The sequence below is a fragment of the Macaca fascicularis genome, chromosome 2 (assembly GCF_037993035.2).
Source record: "Macaca fascicularis isolate 582-1 chromosome 2, T2T-MFA8v1.1".
NCBI lineage: Eukaryota > Metazoa > Chordata > Mammalia > Primates > Cercopithecidae > Macaca > Macaca fascicularis.
In genome coordinates, this window is record NC_088376.1 from 169,651,897 (window position 1) to 169,675,668 (window position 23,772).

The 23,772-nt window shown below is 37.9% G+C and overlaps 1 protein-coding gene across 5 annotated transcripts in view; it reads left to right on the forward strand.

Annotated features, from left to right (window-relative positions):
- Positions 1-207: 207 nt before the first annotated feature.
- The window catches only part of SPICE1 (spindle and centriole associated protein 1), a 66,125-nt gene continuing 42,560 nt past the window's right edge, over positions 208-23,772 (forward strand). For 2 of the 5 annotated variants that reach the window (XR_012431703.1, XM_005548125.5), the window contains exons 1-6: positions 208-313; positions 7,943-8,041; positions 11,319-11,366; positions 14,936-15,079; positions 19,960-20,053; positions 20,791-20,897. Coding sequence is in view for 4 of the 5 variants with exons in the window: in XM_005548125.5 (XP_005548182.3) it covers positions 7,943-8,041; positions 11,319-11,366; positions 14,936-15,079; positions 19,960-20,053; positions 20,791-20,897 (492 nt within the window). In the remaining variant the exon portion in view is untranslated. Of the gene's footprint in view, positions 508-561; positions 894-7,942; positions 8,042-11,318; positions 11,367-14,935; positions 15,080-19,959; positions 20,054-20,790; positions 20,898-23,772 lie in introns of those variants that run through there. The other 3 variants (XM_005548127.5, XM_005548128.5, XM_005548126.5) reach the window with 3 other exon arrangements.

Below are 23,772 nucleotides of genomic sequence, written 5' to 3' on the forward strand. Positions count from 1 at the left end.
GAAGTCTGGTGAGGCGAGCAACATATTTCTTTTGGAGAATTCTCGAGGCACCGGTTAATGCTATATGCCTATTCTTTAATAATCGGCCCCGAACCTTGCTAAGGGACTACTCCCTTAGACTCAGAACCCGAGCTGGGCTTTGAGAGGAGCCTGCGCACTTGGCTCGCCGGATATACGCAAGGGCGTGGGGCGGAGCTCTGGTAACCCAGGCAACAGCCCGGAAGCCGCTGGCTGGGTTAACCTGTGGCGCGCTCCGCGGTTCCGGACCGTGAAGTTTTAGTTGCGGTGGCGGTGGCAGTCGGGAAACGGCAAGGCAAGTTGAGAAGATGGATCGGAGGCTTGCAGCTCGCAGTCCCAACGAGCCTTAGGGACCAGGGCTACCAAAAGGGTGGGGAGAACTGTGCTGGCATCTCTCTGTTCCCTGGGATCCAGGCGCCCGGTTGGGGAATCCTTACTTCAGGAAGCGCAGCCGCGGCTCAGTTTTTGAGAGTGCGAGTGCCTGTCAGGGTGCGTGTCTGGTTGGTTGTGCGTGGCGTCAGAACACCTCGAGTATGCGCGTGCGCACCGCTTTCGAGCGCTTTTGCACAGAGCTGGAAATTGGGGGTACTCGATTGTAGCGTTCGGGGAGTTTTCCGTGTAGCAGGAGAGAGGCAAACTATCCAGGATGCTTTGGGACCGGGAGCGTCATTTAAATCGATGGATGTCAGAGAGGGGCTTCTCAGAAGGCTCCGCTTGTATGAGTTTTGAGGAGTCCGTGAAAGTTGACCCGGTAAAGAAGAGAGTGAGCCTGACGGGTGTTGGAAGCAGAGGGAAAAGAATGGTTGCAACTGTATGTGAGGCGAGAACTCGGTTTTAGGATTTGCGGGAGATGTGAGAGAACACTGGAAAGAAAGGTCAGCCGGGCCACATGGGGGAGAGGGTCTGAATGCCAAACTGGGTTGGATTCCTCTTGACAGTGGGGAGCCATCCGAATCCAGAGGGGGTAAGGAAAGGGTTCAGATCTATTCTCTCTCCGTGTATTTAGGTAGGATTGATTCAACAGTGTTTGGAAAGAGTTCTTGTTTCTCTTTAATCAGTTTTCCATACCAGTCAGAGTGGATTTACTAAGTCCAGTCATAACTATCCCGTTTAAAATTCTTCAGTGGTTTCCTATGGTCTTAGGATAGTGTTCAGATTGCTGTGGCTCAGAAGACTACGGTCTGCTCTCTGCCTTTCCTCCTCCTTTAACCTCTCACCCTCTCAGATCTTTGTTAATTGAACTGAATTTCTCAAACTCTTCGTAAATGCATTTTCGCTTGCCTGGAATATTCTTTCCCCTACTTCTAACTTTTATTCATATTTTAACTCTCAGTGCAAACATTTTTGGGGGTATAGAGGAGGCAACTTTTTCTTACTGCGTAGAATTAGTTGGGTACTTTCATGGCAGACAGAATTTACTTCCCATGCTGCCCTTTTGTTGTAAATACTTGTTTAATTGCAGTCCTCTTAGAAACTCTTAACTCTGCAAGGGCATAGACTATTCTGCTTTCTTGTTGTATCTGGTGCCTCACCCTTAGGTGGTGCTTTCAAAATATTAGTTTAATTAATAGATGGGTGGTGACGTCAGTGAGTGAAGAGTGAAAGGGAGACTAATTAGAATAACGAGAGCCTGAATAAAAATATTTTTAGTAGAGATGGAGAAGAGCGGGCAGGAGAGATTTTTAGGGAAAAAGTTAATAGATTCTGTTATCTGATTCACTAAGAGATAAGGAACAGAGGTGATGCTGAGGTTTTAAATTGGAGCAACTAGAAGGATTGTAATTCTGTAAATTCAGCTTAATTCAACATATTTATCGAGTTAACCAGTTATATATCAGCAAGTAGAGATTTGGGGTATGATGATGAGCTTTATTTTGATATACTGTATTTGTGATATTTGGCAGATTTGTACAATAGGTAGTTAGAAATGAGCATTTGGTGGTTTTGTTTTGTTTTTGTTTATTTGTTTATTTTAAGAGACAGAGCCTCACTCCATCACCCAGGCTGGAGTGCAGGAGTGCCATCTTAACTCACTGTAGCCTCCAACTCCTGGGCTCAAGCAGTCCTCCCATCTCAGCCTCCTGAGTAACTGGAACTATAGGCACTCACCGCCACTCCTGGCTAATTAAAAAAAAATTTTTTTAGAGACAGGGTCTTGCTATGTTGCACAGGCTGGTCTTGAACTTCCTACCTCAAGCGATCCTCCTGCTTCAGCCTCCCGAGTTGCTGGGATTACAGATGCGAGCCACTGTGTTTCATGTTTTGTGGAAAGGTGTGAATCATTGATTTGGAACTCATTTTCACAGTGTGTTTTTGTGTCCATACATTCATAGCTTTGCTCAAGGGAGTAGGTGAAGTCACTGAGGGAGGATGTGAACTGCCCCTTTGTGATCAAGAAAGCAGCTCCATGAGAGCTGGCACCATATTAGACTTGTTTACTGATATCTTGGTTTATTTAGTTTACTTGTATCTCTAATGCCTAGCTAGTGCCTGGTGTGTGCTGCACTCCCCCAAATAATTATTGAATGAAAGAGAGGGTATCTAATGGAAAGACAAGAGGGATGAGAACTGAGATAGAACTGGGTGGAGATCTTTGATTAAATTGTGTGTGTGGAGGGGGACAATAGAGCCGGTGAAGAAAAGGAGAAAAGAATAGAAGAGGCCGGGCGTGGTAGCTCATGCCTGTAATCCCAGCACTTTGGGAGGCCGAGCTGGGTGGATCATAAGGTCAAGAGATCGAGACCATCCTGGCCAACATGGTGAAACCCCGTCTCTATTAAAAATACAAAAATTAGCTGGGCGGGGTGGCAGGTGCCTGTAGTCCCAGTGACTCGGGAGGCTGAGGAAGGAGAATCACTGGAACCTGGGAGGGGGAGATTGCACTGAGCTATCGCACCACTGCACTCCAGCCTGGGCGGCGGAGCGAGACTGTCTCAAAAAAAAAAAAAAAAAAAAAAGAAAGGGTGTCCTGGAAGCCAAGAGAGGAGAGGGCTTCTAGGATTGGGAGTGTGCAGAGCTGGAAAGGGCCATTAGTATTTCAGTTTCTCCAAACAGGCATAGATTTTCTTGGCTGTGTTAATTTTAATATTTGATGTCTTAACACTGTAAACCATCAGAATATGTCTAGTCTCACATTTTAATAATAAACGATAGCACACTTATGATCTCTGGTTTCTGTAAGTGGCACAAAATTCCTTTTTTAGACCAAAACATCTGATCCTTGGTTAAGAAAAATATGGTTACTATTATTGGTGGTGTTCAAGAGAATGCTTTTCTGCTGGGTGTGGTGGCTCACGCTTGTAATCCCAGCACTCTGGGAGGCCAAGGCAGGTGGATCACGAGATCAGGAGTTCGAGACCAGCCTGACCAACATGGTAAAACCCCGTCTCTACTAAAAATACAAAAATTAGCCAGGCATGGTGGTGCACGCCTGTAATCCCAGCTACTCAGGAGGCTGAGGGAGGAGAATTGCTTGAACCCGGGAGTCGGAGGTTGCAGTGAGCTGAGATCATGTCACTGCACTCCAGCCTGGCGACAGAGCAAGACTCCAACTCAAAAAAAAAAAAAAAGAACGCTTTTCAGTGCAAAGTTGGGGTCAGAGTTTTTGTAATTAATAAAACTTGGAGGTAGAACTAAGGATTAGTAAATACAGGTGCTAAAGTGTACCTTTTCATGAAGTTGGATGGCAAGAGAAGGGCAAAGATGGGATAGCAGCTTAACTATACCTGTGTCATCCTACCATACACAGGTAGTAAATTACCACAGATTTAGTGGCCTAAAACAATGACTATTTATCATTTCACAATTTCTGTGGGTTATGAGTTTGGACATGGCTTAGTTAGAGTCTCTGCTTAGGGTCTTCTAAAGCTGTAATCAAGTTGTGGCCAGTCTGCATTCTGATCTGGAAGTTTAGCTTCTGAATAAGTAAAATATTCTAAATGTAACCTGAAATAATATTTTCCCCATTTTTAAGAGTAACATAGGTTCATTATAGAAAGTTTGGGAAAGACAGAAGCAAAGAGAGGTAACCCAATTCTCGCAAACTTTTCCAGCAGGTGCTTTACAGTCAGTCAGACCTGGTCTTGAGTGTCCGCTCTTGGCTCTGCCTGTTATTATTTGTGTGACTTTGAGCTATATACTTTCTCTAAGCCTCTTTTTAAATTTTTTTTAATTTTAATATTTTTAATATTTTAAAATTCTGTTTTAAGTTCCAAGGTACACGTGCGGTATAGGCAGGTTTGTTTCATAGGTAAACATGTGTCATAGTGGTTTGCTGCATCTATCAATCCATCACCTAGGTATTAAATCTAGTGTGCATTAGCTATTTTTCCTGATACTCTCCCTCCCCTCACCCATCTGCTGCCCGACAGGCCCCAGTGTGTGTTGTTCCCCTCCCTGTGTCCTTGTGTTCTCATCGTTCAGCACTCACTTATAAGTGAGAACTTGTGGTGTTTGGTTTTCTGTTCCTGCATTCGTTTGCCAAGGATAATGGCTTCCAGCTCCATCCATGTCCCTGCGAAGGACATGACCTCGTTCCTTTTTATGGCTGCATAGTATTCCATGGTGTATATGTACCACATGTCTTTATCCAGTCTGTCAATGATGGGTATTTGGGTTGATTCCATGTCTTTGCTATTGTGAATAGTGCTGCAGTGAACGTATATGTGCATGTATCTTTATAATTGAATGATTTATTTTCCTTTGGGTATATACCCATTAATGTGATTGCTGGGTCAAATGGTATTTCTGGTTCTAGGTCTTTGAGGAATCGCCACACTGTCTTCCACAATGGTTGAACTAATTTGCATTTCCACCAACAGTGTAAAATTGTTCCTGTTTCTCCAGTCTTGCCAGCATCTGTTGTTTCTTGACTTTTTAATAATCGCCATTCTAACTGGCATGAGATGGTATCTTATTGTAGTTTTGATTTGCATTTTTCTAACAATCAGTGATGTTGACTTTTTTTCATATGTTTGTTGGCTGCATAAATGCCTTCTTTTGAGAAGTGTGTGTTCATGTCCTTTGCACACTTTTTAATGGGGTTGTTTTTTTCTTATAAATTTGTTTAAGTTCCTTGTAGACTCTGGATATTAGCCCTTTGTCAGATGGAGAGATTGCAAAATTTTTCTCGAGTTCTGTAGGTTGTCCATTTGCTCTGGTGATAGTTTCTTTTGCTGTGCAGAAGCTCTTTAGATTAATTAGATCCCATTTGTTAAGTTTTGCTTTTGTTGCAATTACTTTTAACATTTTCATCATGAAATCTTTGCCTGTGTGTATGTGCTGAAAGGTATTGCTTAGATTTTCTTCTGGGGTTTTTATAGTTTTGGGTTTTACAGTTAAGCCTTTAGTCATCCTGAGTTGATTTTTGTATATGGTGTAAGGAAGGGGTCCATGTCTACATGGACCATTAGCAGTCACTCTCCATTCTATGCTCCCTCTAGATGCTGGCAATCACTAATCTATGTCTCTGTGGATTTACTTATTCTGGACACATCATATCAATGATATCAAGCAATAGGGGGCCTTCTGTGTTTAGAACACTTTCAAGATTCATTCACGTTGTAGCGTGTATCAGTACATCATTGCTTATTATTGTGAAGTAATACTCCATTGTGTAGATATACCACATTTATTAATACATTCATCAGTTGGTGGACATTTAGGATGTCTCTACTTTTTGTCTGTTCAAAATGCTGCTGTGACCTTTTATGTACAAGTTTTTATGTGGACATATGTATTTAGTTCTCTTGGATGTAAATATGCGAGTTGAATTGCTGGGTCATGTGGTAACTGTGTGTTTAACTTCTTGAGGAATTGCCAGCTGTTTCCAAAGTGCCTACACCATTTTACATTCCATGAACAATATGTGAGGATTCTAGTTTTTCCATATTCTTGTCAGTGCTTGTTGTTGTCCATCTTTTTGATTATAGCCATCCTAGTCAGTGTGACGTGGTATCTCATTGTGGGTTTGATTGGCATTTCCCTAATGACTAATTACGTTGAACATCTTTTCATGTGTTTATTAGCTGTCTATAGTATCTTCCTTGGAGGAACGTGTATTTAAGCCCTATGTGCATTTTTAAATTGGATTTTTAAAATTGTTGAGTTGTAAAAATTCTTTATATAGTGTGGATTCAAGTCCTTTATCAGATAAAGGATTTGCAGATACTTTCTCCCATTCTATTGGTTGTCTTCATTTTCTTGATTGTGCCTTCGAAGCACAAAAATTCTTAATTTTGATTAACTCCAATTTATTATTTTCTTTGGTTGCTTATGCTTTTTGTGTCATTTCTAAGAAACCGTTGTTTAACCTAAGGCTCATGAAGATTTACTCTTATGTTTTCTTTTAAGCATTTTGTAGTTTTAGCTCTTACATTTAAATCCATGATTCAATTTAATTTTTGAATATGGTTTGAGGTAGGAGTCCAACTTCATTCTTTTTCATATGAGTATCCAGTTGTCCCAGCACCATCTCTTGAAAAGACTATTCTTTCCCCATTGAATTGTCTTGGCACCCTTGTTGAAAATAAACTGACCATAAATGTAAGAGTTTGTTTTAGACTCTTAGTTCTATTATATTCCGTATCTTTTTAAATGGTACTTATGGCTCTGCTACTTACTAACTGTGTGACCTTCATGGTTGGTTAACCTTTGTCTCTTCGTTTTCTCATCTGTAAAATGAAGAATAAATAGTGAGTACCTCATGGGGTTATTGTGAGGATTCAAGAAAATAATGTTTAAAGAGCATAGAATAGTATCTGGCTTATAGTAAGCACACAGTATGTGTTAGCTGATGCCATCATTACCACTGCTGCTATCTCATCATTACCATCATAAAACTTAAATGTTATTTTCTAACTTGTATGTGACTTGTTTTCTTTGGCTGAATTGTAAATGCTGAAATTAGATACCGTGTTTAAGAAGTGAATGTTCTTAAGAGAGTACATAGTGCAAGGAAGATTGAGGGCAAACTCTTAAGAAATACTTGTATTTAGACATTTTTATTATAGTAGACAATGTTTTTTTTTTTTTTTAAAAAGTACTTAAGGAAAATACTAGAGTCCTTGTTTTAGGCTTATTGGGAGTAAGGGGGTCAGCTGGAAAGTCCTGTAATTATTTAGGTAGGTTAAAAGGGTCTGCAATAGTAGTCATGTATATGTATTGCTTTTTAAAAGTCATATATATGTATTGTAAAATCCTGGTGTTCGAGGACTATGGGTCTTTTTCTAATTTGGTATAATGTGTAGTCTAGTGTCCTTAGCATTGCTGCTTAAACAGTGGCAAGCTAATGTTGGCAATTTAAAAATTATAGTTTAAAATCAATAATTATTAATTTGTTTATCAGCAATAGAAAAAAATCAATAATTAGTACCATTTAGCATTATGTGACAGATATGTTAGAAGTGATATCATACCTCATTTGTTCTCTAAAGTTTAGCTACTTTTATTTTCAAGTAAGCACATATGTACCTGGTAGTGATTTTGAGTGTTAGAGTGCTTAAAAAAGAACTCCAACTCTCTTTTGCCCTTTCCTTCCTTCACCTTACGTTCATATTGTTAGCTTGTGACTGGGCTATTTTCTACTAATTGTGAATTTGTGTAACTGATGACAAAGCTTTTGACGACTGTCTTAGTTCTCTGCTTTAGGCCATAATTTCTGCATTCCTAGAGTTCGCTGTTAATCAAATATGTAAAAGTTATTGACTTAAGACCTCTTTTATTATAATTATCAGTACCAACTTTTATTAGTTGTAAAATTAAAGAGTAAGTATTTTATTTTGATAGCCTGTTTGTTTTATCATGCTTAAATTTTTCTTCTGGCATTTTAAAATTTTTTTTTTTTTTTCAGGTATCTTTCCCCACTCTGGTGATGCTTATTGTTTTTTCTTGTATTTTACAATTGTGATGTGATTATTATTCCTAGATGTCATTTGTCAGAGTGAACCGCTGTGGTCCCCGAGTTGGTGTAAGAAAGACACCAAAAGTAAAGAAGAAGAAAACTTCGGTGAAACAAGAATGGGATGTGAGTATAGGTGGGATAGTAAATAATGTAACGTTACTCTGGAGGAATGGACACAGTGATACGGCCCTAGTCATGCAAGATGGTGTTCTGAATGGGGCTCATCATGTCATAGGGTGGAATAGGTTTCTGGGCATGTGATATTCTAGGTCTTAGAGGGAAGAGCAGAATCCTTTGGGGGAGGTTTTAAGAATACACACGTCTAGGCTGTAACCTCTATATTCTTTGAAGAACTGGAATCTTAAGGGGATGGAGAGCATATTAAAAAAAAAAGTCTTCTCACTTTCACTCTGAGAACTCACTGCATAAAGGCAACTCTAGCTCACTGGTGTCACTGAAGTCTGTGAATTTTTTCGGTACCTGTTTAAGGTTTGCTCAGAGCAACCAGTGATATCATAACCATGTGAGTGCCAGTTTTGGTTGAAAAAAAATAGGTGACCTTTGCTCTCTTATCCCATGAATTGCTCACTTCCAGAGGTTGATCAGTTTCAGAACAAATATTCTCTTATGGTATAAGACAAGTCTCAAGTACCTGTAACATATATTCTCTGGCTCCTAACCTGAATATTGCCTGGTGTTACCAAGGCGATTTATATCTTTTTTTTAAGAGACAGGGTCATGTCCTGTCAACCAGGCTGGAGTGATGTGATGCCATCATAGCTAACTGCAGCCTCAAACTCCTAAACTCCAGCAATCCTCTTGCCTTAGCCTCCTGAGTAGCTAGGACCATAGGCATGCACCACCACCCCTGGCTAACTTAAAAAATATTTTTTGTAGAGACAGGTCCCTGCCGTGTTCCCCAGGTTGGTCTTAAACTCCTAGCCTCAAGCAATCCCCTCGCCTTGGCTTCCCAAAGTGCTGGGATTATAGGTGAGCCATTGCACCCAGCTAGATTTCTATCTTTTGTAACCTGATACTTTGGTTTGGATCATGAGATTTTAGGTGCCTTTACTTTCCATTGCGAAGAGTAACTAGTTAGGGATTGGTTTGGATCTCAGGGATTCTTTTGGAATTGGAATCTTCTGGTTTGCAATCTACCATGTTAGCCAGATATCCTGGGCAAACTGACAGCCTTTGAAGTGGGGCAGCGGGTCTTCTCTGTGTTTAGATTGTTTTGTTGCTGTCTGATTGGCTATAAAATTTTAATAACAAGGATGTGACTCTAAGATAAGGAAACTGATAAATAGGAAAAAAATTATGTGATAACATATTTTCCGCTTCAGAGTGGTTACTTTGAGAAGTTCAGTACAGTTGACCTTTGAACAACATGAGTTTGAGCTGCATGGGTTCATTTATACATGAATTTCTTTTCAATAAATACAGTTGGCTGTATCCTGGGGTTCCACCTCTACAACGAAAGGTGGATTGAAAATACAATATTTTCAGGATGTAAAACCCATATATGGAGAGCCAATTAGGTGGGATTTGAGTATGTGTGGATTTTGGTGTATGTGGGTGTCCTGGATACTGTGGGATGACTGCATTTATTCCAATATGCCGGTATTGCTCAAAACTTAATTGAAACCTATCATTTGAAATTGCATTAAGAACCTTCCTCATTTACTTTTTATTATCTGCAGTGCTGGAAAAATCTTTTGTTATTTGAAGGTAGAATGAACTTGGAAAATAGTCATAAGTCATTTGGAGTAAATGGTTAATGATGGAGAAGAGATCAAACCGATTAATACTGTCTTGATAAAAATAGTGAGACATTTTCTGAAATGGCTTATAGACTAGATTTAAATGCAATGTCAAAAGAAAATGTTTTTAAGCAAGAGTAGTATTGATGGAATTATTATTTTCTTCCATGAGAACAAATTTTAAGCCTATCACTTATTTGTATGCCTAAGTTTTTAAATGATTATTAAAAATAATTCTCATGATCCTGTAGTTGTACCTTGTACCTTTCTTTTCCTTTTCCTTTTTTTTTTTTTTTCTTTTTTTTGAGACAAGGTCTCACTCTATTGCCCAGGCTGGCCTCAAACTCCTGGGCTCATGATTTGATCTTCCTGCCTCGGCCTCATGAACCTCCTGAGTAGCTGAGACTGCAAGTGCACACCACCATGCCTGGCTCTTGTACTTTTCTAAATCATTGTAAAAGTAATAACAGTTTTCATACAGAAAAGCCTTGAGCCAAATATAAATCATGGCCAAAAAGTTTAGTCTTTGATCAGAAGCCATTTTTGACTGTTTGTATTCCTCGTCACTTAAAAGTAAAACTAACTTGTTTTATTTCCTGCCTTGCCAAATCTGTGTAGCACAATGACTGAAGTTGCCTTGGAAAGGGCCAAGTTACAGGGTTACTGCTTAGAGCTGTGCAGCCTGTGTGCCACACAATTTCAAGGGGTGCTATTTACATGGACTCTGATATTAATTTTAACTTATGGAGTTGTGCAGGGTAGTAGCCCTGCCATGTTAGTTTAGTGCCTGTTAATTTAAGTGACTGTTTTCACATTTTATGAAATTATGCATTGCCCTCAAATTTCATCTTTCATTGTAGTAGCATCAATGCTTAAGATGTTTGCAGACACAAACTGAACCTCTCTGTAGTGATCACACTGTCTTTTTTTTTTTTTTGAGATAGAGACTTGCTTTGTTGCTGAGGCTGAAGTGCAGTGGCACAATCTCAGCTCACTGCAGCCTCCACCTCCTGGGTTCAAGCGATTCTCCTGCCCCAGCCTCCTGAGTAGCTGGAATTACAGGCGCCCACCACCAGGCCTGGCTAATTTTTATATTTTTAGTAGAGACTGAGTTTTGCCATGTTGGCCAGGCTGTTCTTGAACTCCTGAGCTCAGGTGATCCACCCGCCTCAGCCTCCCAAAGTGCTGGGATTACAGGCATGAGCCTCTGTGCCCAGCCAGTGAACACAATTTTTTTTAGGAACCTTTAGCGTTGCATTGTGGAATCCTGGGATTCCATAGACTACAGTGTGAAAATTAAAACTTTAGTTAAACTTACTCATTTTGAATATATACTACCATTTATTCATATTTCATATATTCATTTTGAATATTTTCATTGTTTTAATATAATGTATGACTGCTTGGTGAATACAGTACTTATTTTCTGTAAGACACCTAAAATTAGTCTGTTATTTTCTATAAATAGGACACCTAAAACTAATATGTGTTCATATCTAAATTGAGAATACTGGTTCCCAGAAAGAAAAAATTTTTGGTCCCAGGATTTTGAAACCATTTTAGCCATTAAAATCCAATAAATGTGTATATTTTATAAGAAACTTTTTTTTTTTTTAAAGAAAGGCCACCTTTTTTTACAGAATACTGTGACTGATCTAACAGTTCATCGGGCAACTCCTGAAGATCTGGTGAGTTTAATATCAAAACTTCAAGTCATTTATTCAGTGTTTTATTTGGTATTTGACTTGTAACCTTTAGAATAGAAACTATAGGCGCTTCCTGGAAGTTGTTCAGTTATGTTTAATCTTGTTTACGTCTATGTAAAATCAAAAAGCCTGGCTTCTGTACTTCCTGATTTTAGCTAGGAATGTCAATTAGTATGTATTAGAGTTTCATTAAATATGTTGTGTTTATAGTTGAAATCTCTTCAGTCTAGTACTGCCCTATATCTATCTATCTATCCGCCTTTTAAAAAATCTATAGATAGCTTCAGCATTATTTATTACTTCCCTATACAAACATACTGTTCTAGTCAATGTAATAATTTATCCCTTGGGTGTGCCATGTGTATTTCCATGTCTGAGTCCCCATTCCTTACTTGGAACAGTTTCTGTACCTTCTTCTCTACCTGTTCAAATCTTACTTTACTTCCTTATCTTAGTTCAAATCGTACTTTTTTTTTTTTTAAAGTTTCCACTTAGGTTTTTTTTTTTTTTTTTTTAAGATTTATTGAGATATAGTTAGCATACCATAAAATTTACCTGTTTAATGTGTACAGTTTGGTGATTTTTGGCATATTCAGAGTTGTGCAACCACTGTCACTATCTAATTTTGGAATGTTTTTTTAACCCCAAAATGAAACCCTGTACCCATTAACAGTCATTCCTTGTGCCCAGTTCTTCCCAGTTTGTGGCAATGACCAATGTACTTCATGCTTTTATGTATTTACGTATTCTGGTCGTTTCATATACGTGGAATACAACACGTGACCTTTTATGTCTAGCTTCTTTGTCTTAGCATAATATTTTCAAGGTTCATCCCTGTCGTAGCACGTATCAGTCTCTGCCCACTGCAGCCTCCACCTCCTGGGCTCAAGCCATCTCCACCTCAGCCTCTTGAGTACCTGGGACTACAGGTGTATGCCACCACACCTGGCTAATTTTTGTATTTTTTGTAGACACCGGATTTTGCCATCTTGCCCAGGCTGGTCTCGAACTCCTGGGCTCAAGCAATCTGCCCACCTCAGCGTCCCAAAGTGCTGGGATTATAGGCGTGAGCCACCACGCCTAGCTCATATTAGTTCTATATTCCTTATAATTGCCAAATTATATTCCATTGTATGGATCTACCATTTTATTTATCTGTTGTTCAGTTGGTGGACATTGCATTGTTTCTGCTTTTGTGTTGTTAGGAATAACGCTGCTGTGAACATTCATGTACAAGTTTTTGTGTGAACATATTCAGTTCTTTTATATGTATACATCTAGGAGTAAAATTGCTGAGTCATGTAATTTCTCCATATTTAACTTTCTAAATAATTGTCAAACTGTTTTACAAAGTGGCTGCACCATTTGCATCCCCACCAGCATGTATGAGGCTTCCAGTTTCCCCACATTGTTACTGTCACCTTTTTCACTTTAGTTCTCTTAGTAGGTGTAAAGTGCTGTCTCATGCGGTTTCAATTTGCATTTCCCTAATGATAAATGATGTTAAGCATCTTTTTATGAACTTTTCGGCCATTTATAATATATTCTTTGGAGAAATGTCTATTCAAATACCTTCGTCATTTAAAAATTGGATTATTTGTGCTTGTATTATTGAGTTATAAAAATTATATATGTATTCTGGATATAAGTTCCTTATCAGATATAATTTGCAAGTATTTCCTCCCATTTTCTTAGTTGTTTTTTCAGTTTCTTTATGGTGTCCTTTAAGTAGGGAAGTTTTTAATTTTGATGAAGTCAAATTTACCTGTTTTTTATTTTGTCACATAAGTTTTTAGTATTATATCTAAGAAACTGTTACCTAACCCAAGATTCACAAAGACATACTCCTGTGTTTTCTTCTAAGAGTTTCATAGTTGTAGTTCTTATATGTAGAACTATGATTCATTGTAAGTTAATTTTTCTGTACGGTGTGTGGTGGGAGGGGGGCCCAACTTTGCTAATGGATAATCATTGTCCAAACAGCATTTATTGGAAAGACTATTCTTTCCCCCTTGAATTATCTTAGAACTCTTGTTGAAAAATCGCTTGTCCATAAATATAAACGTTTATTCAGCACTCTCAATTCTGTTTCACTGATTTACACGTCAGTCCTTATGCCAGTACCACATTGTCTTGATTACTATAGTTTTCTAGTAAGTTTGAAGTCCTGTTTTTGAAACTGACCAGCAGTTATCTCCTCTGAACTACTACTACCTAACTAAGGCATTGAGTATATGACATCTAATGTATATCATTTGTCTTTATATGGATATGCCCAATCTCCATGGGCAGATTGTTAATGCTTTTGAGAGATACGGACCATATCCTATACACCTTTGTGTACCTGGGAGTCTTAATCCTAGTAGGTGCTCATTAACTATTTACTGAGAATAATAATGATGCCCAACTGACTTAATATTTTTTAAATGAAAAATTTCAAACTCAAGGGAAAATGGAGACAAAAATAGAAATAACTGCCATGTACTGTTCACCCAGATAGAATAGTTATTAAAAATTTGCCATAGTTGCTTCATTTATTGTACCTTTTTCTTTTTTCACGGAAATATTTTAAAGCAAATTCCAGAGAACACATCATTTTGTGCTTACATATTCAGTTTGCATCTTTAAAAAATAAGCCTTTTTTTTTTCAACATAACCACAGTGCCATTATTACATCCAACAAAAGTAAATATAATTATTTGGTATCATCTAATACCTAGCCCATATTCACATCTCCTCAATTGTCTAAAAAAAAATCTTCATTTGTTTTTTGTGAGTCAGAATCTTTGTGTAATATTTGTTATTATCTCTTTAATGGATTGATTTCTTATTTACATGGCGAAAACTCAGCAGTGCACTTTATCATATGTGTTCATGTTCATAGTTCTGAATACTAGAGTACTTATAAAACCAAATATCTGATTTTATTTCTTAGCCACCTTAGTGAACCCTCCCCTCTGACACTTGAGACCTGTGGCGCGTATCTCTTCTTGTACTTCAGGAACTCTACTTCCCTAACATCTATATTTTCAGTGACCCACTTCCACATGAGGCCATTGAAGGGCTATAAACACACTGCATTATTAGTTCTTGGTAGTCATGTGATGATCATGAAATGAGTGTGTCTTTGCCAAAGATGACTTAGTGGATTTTGTACCTTTTACGTTGTGCTCAGTTAGTGTGCGTATATGTGTGTATGTGTATATTTTAAAAAATGCTGGTTTTGACCCATGAATTGATTTTATCATCCATTAAGTGAGTCCCAACCTGTGGTTTGAAAAACACTAGTTTGCTGGATAGTCTTGCAGAAAAGTAGTAGAAATTATTATTTCTTTCTGTATATCTTTTAGGTAGGTTTACCAGCTCTATATTCTTCTTTAAGATCATTTTTGAAAATTTAGGGGACTGAAAATTTTGGCTATGAATGTATATAAACATGTATATATCGGACCAGGAAAAGTTTAAAAAGTGATGAACTAGAGGAGGTGGTTTCACCATCTGAATAGGCAACTTTGTGTCTGAAAGATTCCTTTATGTACTTTTCTATATAGGTACGCCGTCATGAAATACACAAATCAAAGAATAGAGCATTAGTACACTGGGAACTCCAAGAAAAAGCTTTGAAGAGAAAATGGAGGAAGCAGAAACCTGAAACTTTAAATCTTGAGAAAAGAAGATTGTCTATCATGAAGGAGGTAATGCTAAACTGCATTAGAGTTAGAAAGAGAAGAAGGAGATAAATAGGGTTCTTTTTCCTTCAATTTGATTCACTTTGGAGAGACTCTAGTAATCACTGCGTTCTTATTCAATAATCTACATGTGGACTTCAAAAAAAGCAACAGAGTGATGATTGGAGTCTGGTTTGGTGGTTTGAATTCCTGTTCTACAACTTACCAGCCATGTGACCCTAAGTAAATTATTCAACTTTTCAGCTTGAATTTTGTCGTATTTCAAATTATTATTTGCTTGTATTGCTATGAGATTTCAGTGATATAATACTTATAAAATGAATAGCAAAATCCTTGCTTATTCCTCTTCTTATATGTAAGCTGCTGTAATTATTTTTCTCAGCTTAACAGCAGTGCTGTTAGATTACTTTGAAAAAAAATAATAATGTTGTATGCTTGTCCAACTGAGTAGTAAGCAACTTGTCTTTGGCTTAACCTTTTGCCAGACGTGGGGTGTTTGGATAAGTAATCAGATATGTAGGGATAAACAATATGGGAAATAAGAGGAAACTACAGCAAATAACCTTTTTAAATTTGAGTTGAAGTCATTGTAAAGGAATGTGCTTTGTCTTTAGTGTTGCTCCTTGTTCAGATTGAAGCTTATGTACAGCACTTAGCTGTCTGACCTTTCATGGCAACTTTGAATCATACATGGTCTTTGAGGTATTTGTTAGGCTTCTTATTGAAAGAAAGTCACAGTCTTAGACATCATCAGAAAGAATAATATCTTCCAAATAAATGTTTACATGAGCTTGAGAAAAGAACCGTGGCTTGATTGAGAGAATGCTTCTGTACAGATTATTATCTTTTAGTGATCTTGGACAAGTCACATACATTTAAATGTTATGTGGTAATTCTCAGTGAAAGGCCTAAAAACAGATCTCACCACGAAAAAAGGCAGCCTGCTTGGATTGCATCAGACTCTGGGCTTTTTTTCCTTTCTCTAGTGGTTCCTGCTCATGTCCTGAATTTCTCATACAAGTTATAGATGTGGTAGAAGTAGGTGTTTACAGAAGGGTGGTGAGAGACAGTGAGTGATGTTTCTTTGCCTTCTTTTTGTAGATCTGCTGCTTCAGGCACTAGTGTAGTGGTTCTCAACTCTCACTGCACATTAGAATCAGTCAGAGTCAAGAAGCCCCATTAAAAAATTATGTAATAGCTGGGTGTGGCAGCTCATGCCTGTAATCCCAGCATTTTGGGAGGCCAAGGCGGGCGGATCACCCGAGGTCAGGTGTTCAAGACCAGCCTGGCCAACGTGGTGAAACCCCATCTTTACAAAAATACAAAAATTAGCTGGGCATGATGGCGGGTTCCTGTAATCCCAGCTACTTGGGAGGCTGAGGTGGGAGAATTGCTTGAACCTGGGAGGCAGAGGTTGCAATGAGCTGAGATTGTCCAGGCTGTCTCAACAACAACAACAACAACAACAAAACCAAAAAAAAAAAAAACAAAAAAGCTCCTAAAAATTAGTTGGGTGCAGGGGCAGGTGCCTGTAGTCCCAGCTACTCAGGAGGCTGAGGCAGGAGAATTGCTTGAATCTAGGTTGCAGTGAGCTGAGATCGTGCCACTGCACTCTAGCCTGGGCATCAGAGTGACAGTCTGTCTCAAAAAAAAGAAAAAAATCTCTCTCTCTCTCTATATATATATATAACTGTATCTTGACTGTATACCCAGAGATTCAGATTTAGTTGACCTAAGATGTGGCCCCATGTAGGTGTTTTTTAGACAGTTCCTATGTAATTTTAATGTGCTGCAGGGGTCGAGCACCTCCGCTCTTACCGGGATTCAGGTGTTTTCTGTCTACCAGCGTACCTTGGAGATAATTTCCTGTCAGTGCTTAGACATCTACCTTTTCTTTTTGATGGCCAGTAGCATATAGATGTACCACAATTTATTTATCCTGTGCTTTATTGGTGAACACTTAGGTTGTGTATTAGAGTACAGTTTAAGCTTCTGGAAATAAAAAAAGACTGTCCTGTATGTTTTGTTTTAAACAAACAAATTTATTTCTGTTTCATGAAACAGTTGAGAGGAAAGTGGTAGCTGGTAGGGAACTCTGCAGTCCTTTATTACACAACTTCTGTCTCTGAATACAGAATGGCCATAGCAGCTTCCTTCAGCTATATGCCAGCCAGCAGGAAACAGGAAGAACGGTGCATGCTACTCCTATTACATGTCACCCAGAAGTTCTGGCATATATCCTGTTGGCCAGAAAGTCATCACATGGCCATTCCCACCTACAAAGATGGTTGGGAAATCTAGCTGTGTAATTGGCTAAAATGCAGGAGTTCTGCTGTTAAAGGAGAAACCAAAAGAACACGGCTGGATACTTAAGTAGTACTGTCAGTTACCCACAGATTGTTTTCTACCTTGCTACTATCAATAATGTAATAAATATCTTTGAAAATGTTTTTGGGTACACATATATTTGTAGGATAAATTCTTAAAAGTAGAATTGCTTAGTCAATGGATATGTGCATCTTTTATTTCAATGTTGGTAAATTTGCAATGTCTCTGTTTAAGGGATGCAGTGGACCAAAGGAAGAAGCCTCCTTACACATATTCACATAAGCTTCATCACTATGTATTAAAGCTAACAGGACCCATCCACCTAAAGCTGGACTCCTAGATTAACATAAATTAAGAGAAAGATCTTTGGCCAGCATCATCTTAGATTTCATTTGCTGTAAGATGTACCCATGCCATGGGAATCAAGCAAATTAGGGTTCCCTCTCACTCATGGAGAGGGAGGCTTTCAAAAATAAATCCCCAAATGTAATAACTCCTAAAGTCTCTTTGTAATTCCCCAATTCTACCTGGTGTCTATTACCATGGTAAAAAGGGCTAAGATGACGAGTTTCTGATAATGACTTTTTTTTTTTGCAAGGACTGGGATCCTTTGAAAATCCAACATGTGTACCACCACTTACAGGTTTAAGTTTGTGCTCTGCAAACTATTTGAGGAGTAATATATGCAGTTAGGCTTGTGAAAATCAGTTTACCTATCAAGAGGATGGGCTTTATGAGAGGAGTTATAAATCTAGAAAGAAGAAGTAAAAGCCAGTACAGTGATCTCTGACCACTCACACCATTTTTCTCAAGGGCAGGGACTAAGCAGGAGTGTCCAATCTTTTGGCTTCATTGGAAGAAGAAGAGTTGTCTTGGGCCACACATAAAATACATTAACACTAATGATAGCTGATGAGCTAAAAAAAAAAAAAAAAGTTGTGAAAAAAAATCTCATAATGTTTTAAGGAAGTTTACAAATTTGTGTTAGGCCACATTCAAAGCTGTCCTGAGCCACAGGTTGGACAAGCTTGCACTAGCAGAAGGTGACAGATAATGGCTTTTACATGAGACCTCGTTATAATCAGTATCAGATCTCAATATGGTTAATAAGATTATTTATAATCTTCATGTGTCAATTCCATCTCTTTGTTTTGATAGGTCAATGCTTTTTAAAAAGTAAACTCTTAAAATTGTTACTAGGAAATAAGCTTTGTGTAATTTTTCTAGTATAGTGAAAGATTATACTCATTCATTCACATTATTTCCTAAGTTTGTAATTGCTTGTACTTGCAAGATGGCTAAGCAGGAGTAGAAATTTGGTTTGTGGGATAATATGATTTAAGTTATAGCAAAATTCTCAAACATCTCTAGAGTGGTATATAGGTTTTCAATGTTTCCATATCCATCTACCACCCCGTAGGGCTGGGGAAGGGTTGTTGACTGGGACTAGACTCTGAGTCTTCTGGTTCTAATGTGCTCTTGACTTGATACCATTCCAAAGCTTAATGTTTGTGGAAGGAATAAATTCAGGGCTTTCTTCTTACTAAGCCAGCCAACCTGCTTGGCTATAGTGGGGGAAGAAGGGGAAAAATGAAGAATGTGACTCTTGCTATTTTTCTTTCTGTGTCCTAAAACAATAACTGAGGTCACATTATGTATATACTTGATTCCGTAGTATAGAGAAATTCTGGTAAGAGCATTTGTTACCAGGTATTTTATCAATTTGAGTCAGTGTTGGAAGCTGAGCTGTTTCCAAGTACTTTTAACTTAAGAATGCCATCTGGTGGTGGTGCCGCGAGAATTATCTGGCTTTTACTCTAGCTGTGGCCTTGCTTATAATTATGAAAGTTTCTAAGTTGAAAGTGCATAATCAGAGGCACTACTGTAAATGTTACTTTTTGTGTTCCTACCTCTCCAGGGTAAAAAACTGATTTGTTTTTAAACACAGAAGCCTCACATTTTTTGTCTAATCCTAAAACTCATATCTTATGTCATGTCTTTAAAGTTGTAGGTCATGACACATTAGTGAGTTACATTAGTGGATTCTGAATTCACTCTAGTGGTTGAAACACCTCTAAGTTTATGGCTCAAAGATTCATATCTTTAATCTGTGTTTTTCAAACTATGGATTATAATTTGTTAATGAATTGTGAAGTTAGTGAGTTGCTGCCAACATTTAAAAAATAGAATAGAAATTTACAAGAAAATATCAGTGGTTCTCATGGAGCAAGGTTAATTAAAACTTTTATTTTGTATACACACACAAGTATATATGTATATATGTGTACATATATTTGCATGTATGTAAATGTCGTGGGTCACAATTGTGAGTATTTCTTTGATTGCAGTCAAGTATTTGAAAGCCAGTAATTATTGTCATAGCCCCATCTAGTGGTACTTAAGGATATTACTGCTGAAGGATTTTAGGAAGGTAGCCTATGGTTATTCCATGCTCCTGGCCTCTTTATAGTCTTTTCCTTTGTGATTTGAAAAATTATTTTTATTTGAAAAATACATGTTTATCTGAATAATAACACTTGTCATTAACACGTGTCTAGATTCTTTCTGATCAATACCAGATGCAAGATGTATTGGAGAAATCTGATCATCTAATAGCTGCAGCAAAAGAGCTGTTTCCTCGTAGGCGCACAGGTATTCAATTCAAATAAAAGCTTCTCTTTTTTTATTAACTATAGCCCACAACTATTTGGAAGAATTTAAAATCCTTTCTTAGGCATCATATTATTTGTATTACAAGTATTATAGGGTGGATTTACAAGGGTTGTTAGGGTTAGAGTCATTATAATCTGTTTCCTTTCCACTAAGAATATTAACTAGTTGTGTTACAAATAATTCAGCTAAGGAAAAGTAAATTGTTTTAATCTACTAAAATATCTTGTGGTATAAAGTACAGGATTTTGTAATTTTAAAACGTGACTTGAGTAAAGCTTAATTTGAAACCTAAAACAACTTCAGTCTCTATAAAAGGAACTTTGCCTCTTGTCGGATATACGCATTATTTATTTTAATGTGTGTGTAGTTCATTGTTTATCTTAATCTTCTAGAAACATCATTAATTTTTTGTGTAAGGTTGGAATTCCGGCTTGCCAATTTATTAGTGTTAACTCTAGGCTAGTTACTTAATGTCTGTGAGTTTCAGTTTACTGATCTGTAAAATAGTAATAGTACTTACAGGGTTTTATCACAGTAAAATGAGTTAATATATGTAAGTATGTTTAGAACAGTGCCTGGCATATAGTAAGCACTACATTAATGTGAGCTGCTGTTTAAGATTTTCATATGATGATGCAAACCAATGGCAGTATATAGCTTGTGAAGTCAATTTAATTAAATGAAACAAATCATCACAACTTCTTTTCCTTTTGCAGGGTTTCCAAATGTAACAGTGGCTCCTGATTCCTCTCAGGGTCCCATTGTGGTAAATCAAGACCCTGTGACCCAATCTGTCTTTAATGAGTCTGTCATAGAACCTCAGGTAATGTGTTCTACTCACAGCTATAACACTCATGCTGAAAGGAAGTTTAAGTTGATATGGGCCTTGTAAATATTTTAAAAGTTTAAATATCAACAAGTGCTAGTTGTGGTTGCTAGATTTGCTGTTACTTAAGTGTATTGCACTTTCTGTGAGTAATGTTTGTACCAAACAAGACTGGATAATAATAGCTAACATTTATTGAGTGCTTACCTAGTAGGTGTATATACTGTTGTTATCCCCGTTTGGCAGATGAAGAAACTGAAGCTGAGAAAATTTAAGTGACTTGGCCAAGATCACATAGTTTGCATCAGAGATGGGATTCAAATCTAGGCCACGTGGCTCCACAAGACTGCCACCATCAATCATTGTGGAAACAGCAGGGAGTCTTTCCACTTGGAGTCAGGTGGATCTACTTACTAGCTATTTGATCTTGAGCTGATTTCTTAAAATATCTGGGTGGGCTCAGAACGTGTTTTGCTTCTTTGTTTTTTGTTAAATGGGACTAGAATGTACCTGATATCGTTGTTGCATGGATCAGGTGAGATAGGTTATGTAAAGTTCCTGGTGTAATACCAGGAACATAGTACTTCATAAATGTTAGTCTCTCTTAATGTATTAGGATATTTAAGAAACAGCTTCCCAAGAAACTTGCAATTTATCAACTAGTTATATGGTAGAATTGTATTACACTAGTAAAACATTAGTTAGCTGTGTTCTAACCTAATGGGAATTCTTAATTAATGAAAATGTTTAGAATTTTGAGATAGTAAACTTTTTTAAAAGCCCATGAATAATTTAATACTAAAATAAAACAACTTATGCATGACTAGGACTCAGTATCTATTTAATGAAATTTCTTAAGTTATAGTTTCTGTGAAAAAAGAAAAGAATCATCAGAGGGATATTCCTAGGGAGTTGCAAGGTCCAGAATCATAAAAGATATGTTAATTATATTGTTTCATACTTCCAAAGACAATTAAGTAAAATGTTACACATATTTTAAATAGCCCAAAACCTTTTGCCATATTTCCAGGCAAAAACCATTTATGTTTTGGCACTTAATGAGAAGTTAGCTTTCAGATAGTTGGAAATTTAATCACCCTAGAATGTCTTATTGCTGTAGTATGTTCAACTGAAGATTTTACTTTGATTTAAATAAATCATATAGTGAAGTGTGCCCTATTTATTTCAGTCACACTTGAAGCACTTTTTCAGTTAATTGGAGCCTGGAAACAAGTACACGATGTATCCCAGGAACATGGAATAAAGCAGTCACATTTTATTCTGTTGAAGAGTCCATTCTCACACCTGAGCCTATTACCATTAATACAGCAGTAGAATTTCAAATTAATGTTACTGATACAACTAATTTACCTACCTGGTTTAAGTTCTTTATCAATTTACAGCTGATAGCAGATGAAAAACAGTGATGTGAGCCTCTCAAAGCAGAGGTAGCAGAGAAAAATGGCGGTGAGGGAGGAGAGAGAGGACACCTGGATAGATAAGCAGAGGACCACTATACATCAGAAGGGAAATTGGTGTTGCTGTAGATAATCTTGAGTCACCAAGAAAAAATGAAATTACAACTGAATTACTTAAGTTCTCTGGGTCCTAGTTTCTTCATCCATATAGGAATTAGTGAGACTAAACCTACTCACTTATTCATCATGTGATATTTCAGATCATGCACTAGATGCTAAGATACATAGATGATTAAGGCATGTCTCTGTCATTGGATTAGGGAAGTAGCAGGAGTTGAGGTTAGAGAGACAAATAGGACCTAGGTCCTGAAGGACTAAGGACTGGAAAGTAAAAGTAGAGCCACTGAAGGATTTTAAAGAGTGGAGTCATGATGAGATCCAGTATAGTGTGGAAGGTGGATTGGGGAGGGACAAGACTGGAGAGAGGGTCTGGTTAGAAGACTTAGGTGGGCATCTTAGTGAGAAGTGGTGAGGGCCTGACCCAAAGCCCTAGCATTTGGGAGGCCAAGGCAGGTGGACCACTTGAGCCCGAATGTTGAAGACCAGCCTGAATAAGGAAGGAAATAAAGGAGAATAGGGATAGACTTGAGTGTGGTTAAAATGAGGTAGAGTTGGCAGAATTGGGTGGCTGATAGGACAGGACAGGTGAGAAAGAAGGATAACTCCTCATTTGCTGGCTTGAGCATTTGAGTAGATGGTGACGCTCTTCATGGTCTTAGGTAATACTGGCAGGAACAGAATTTCTGGAAGAATGGTAGGAGGGGTTAGAAAGCTGTTCAGCTTGGACCTATGGAGTAGGGATATCTTTTTTTTTTTCTTTTTTGAGACAGGTTCTTGCTGTGTCACCCAGGCTGGAATGCAGTGGCACAGTCATGACTCACTGCAGCCTCTACCTCCTGGGCTCAAGCAATCCTCCTGCCTCAGCCTCTTGAATAGCTGAGACCACAGGTGCACGCCACCACACCTGCCTAATTTTTGTATTTTTGGTATAGACGGGGTTTTTCCATGTTGCCCATGCTCCTGGGCTCTGTTGCCCAAGCTGGTCTCAAACTTGGGCTCGTGTGATTCTCCTGCCTTGGCCTCTTAAAATGCTGGGATTACAGGAATGAGCCATTGTGCCTGGCCAGAATAGGGATATCTTAGAGGCAGTTGAATATGAATGTCTAGGGCTTAGGACAGATCTGGGTGTGAAGATAGAGGTTTGGAAATTAATAGCATTTCATTTGTAATTATAGCTTTGAAATTAGGTAAAAACATTCAGAAAGTGGATCAGATGAGGGGAGAAAAGGTTGATATAGGCCTTGTGGTAAATATTTTAAAAGTTTAAATATCAACAAATGCTAGTTGTGGTTGCTAGATTTGCTCTTACTTAACTGTATTGCACTTCTGTGAAT